The 2,143-nt window shown below is 44.4% G+C and overlaps 1 protein-coding gene across 1 annotated transcript in view; it reads right to left on the reverse strand.

The window, feature by feature from the left end:
• Positions 1-1,115, reverse strand: part of LUZP4 (leucine zipper protein 4) — a 46,623-nt gene extending 45,508 nt beyond the window's left edge. The window contains 1 exon segment of the mRNA XM_014582869.1: positions 1,013-1,115. Within this exon segment, the coding sequence (XP_014438355.1) occupies positions 1,013-1,103 (91 nt within the window). The 5' untranslated portion in view covers positions 1,104-1,115.
• Positions 1,116-2,143: the final 1,028 nt, after the last annotated feature.

Here is a 2,143-nt window from a genome sequence, read left to right on the forward strand (position 1 = left end):
AAAGAAAATTGAAATAACTGAACAGTAAAAATAAAATTGAAATAACTAAACAGTAAAAATAAAATTGAAATAACTAAACAGTAAAAATAAAATAACTAAACAATAAAAATAAAATTAAAATAACTAAACAATAAAAATAAAATTAAAATAAATAATAAAAATAAAATAAAGTTAAAATAATTCTTTAAAAAATAACATTTATTTATTTAGTTATCTATTTATTTAATTTGACTTTCAAGTCACCGATCTGACCCATCTGGGACTGGAGCTGTGGTGGACCACGTGGAAATCCAGCGCCTTAACTACCCCGCCACCTGCTGGCCTTACAGCTCCACTCTTAGAATATGAGGTAAGAGCTGAGGTAAGAAACCAGGGCGAGCCAGCTGAGGTGAAAGGAGGTTCAAAGACAATAACTATCAACCATCATGCAAATAAACCAAACACCAGTCTTCCCGCGTACTGTCACTAGCAAACTAGCCTAAACCTTGCTCCTGGTGCGCGCGGGAATCTAGTCATTTCTGATGTGACCCTGGACATCCGCGAAGCCCCCTTGCTGCCAACCGTGCGGAGCAACCTGGAAGAGCACGCCTAGTGCATTTAAAGGGGGGAGGGGAGAGGAATAGGTATCACTTCTCAAGAGAATAAAGTATATATCGAAAGTCTCTTTCATTTCCCCACGTGCCTCTTTCAGTCACACTATTTCCGTCAGTTTTGGAGTTTCTCGTCTGAGAGGAGTTTCTCACGAGAGGAGTTTCTCATCTGAGAGCAATTTCTCATGAGAGGAGTTCCTCATCTGAGAGGAGAAGGTCGGAGACCTGGGAGTAGGGAAGAGGGAAGAGGAGGACCCTGAGCTTCCCACTGTGGGTGGCTGCTGAGAGGGAAGCTCCCAGGTGCGGAGAAACTCCCCAAGGGGTGTGTTCCTCATAGCACCACATCTAGCCTGCCATAAGCCGAGGTCTTCCGCTCAAGGGGAGCCCAGACTAGTTGGGGCTGGGATTCGGGATCTACATACCTAGAGACATGTCAAGAAAGGTCAGTTTTCCCCCATTCTGAAAGTCTGTCAGCACCTTTCCAGAAAGTGATAGCTTCGACAGGGAGGACATCTCCTCAGTGTGACCGCACCACTCTCTGAGCTAGTGCGGGAAGAAGCGCCCTCTAATACCTGGGGAGGAGCTTGGCTAACCTCACCATCCAATCACAATCTTCCCCTTCACTGTTGCTAACGTCCAGAGGGCGGAGCTTGGCATACACTACTCACAAGGTGTCCAATCAGAAACTTGACTCACCAGGAAGGAGGGGGGGGAACAACGAAACGACTGCCCATCGCCCCGCCCCTTTTCTGAGGAAAATGTTCTCTTAAGTGCAGCCTCTCTCCAGTCAGCTTCAATTTTTTTTCTATGGCCTTTTGACGCTTGCCTTTCAAAGCCCTTAGAAGAACCCTTTTCTCCTCTTTACTATTGGTATTCTTTGTGAATTAAACCTCGTATTCTTGACTTGACTGACCAGTTCTCTGCTTCTCTCAAACGTGAGGAGCTACCATAAATCTAGCAGGTTCCTCCACAAGTCTTGCAATGCCACATGTTTTTTGATGATCTCTTCAAAGATGGTGCCCATTACATTTCTTAAAAAAAAATACAATTGCTCCTGTTATCGTCCAAATACTGAGCAGTGAATTTACTGGCACTTCAGAGGAAATAAAAATTAAATTAATAAATTTTGAAAGCTAAACTTGTGTTCAAGCTATTAGAGAAGTCACAACATAAATGTGTGAAGAGATTTTACAATGTAAATAACAGTCCTCAACCTTTTTGGTACCAGGAATCAGTTTAATGGAAGACAATTTTTCTTTTTTTTTTGGAGAGATTTTCACTGTAGGGCGCGTGCGCTCGCCAGACAGACAGAAAGAGACATAGAAACAGAAAGTGAGAAATCACCCCCCAGGGGGGATGGCCACGCCGCAATCCCTTCTCCTCCATTCTCCTCTCGGGATCTTGGGCACGCACGCACACGCGACCGGTGTGAGTTTTAAGCCACTGGGTCCGGGATGCAAACCGCAGTCGACTACGTGGGAGTCCAGCGACATAGCCATTACGCTAACTGCTGATCCCCTGGAAGACAATTTTTCCACAGATAAGTGGGGTGG

The sequence above is a fragment of the Tupaia chinensis genome, unplaced genomic scaffold, assembly GCF_000334495.1.
Source record: "Tupaia chinensis unplaced genomic scaffold, TupChi_1.0 Scaffold143886_1, whole genome shotgun sequence".
Taxonomy (NCBI): Eukaryota; Metazoa; Chordata; class Mammalia; order Scandentia; family Tupaiidae; genus Tupaia; species Tupaia belangeri.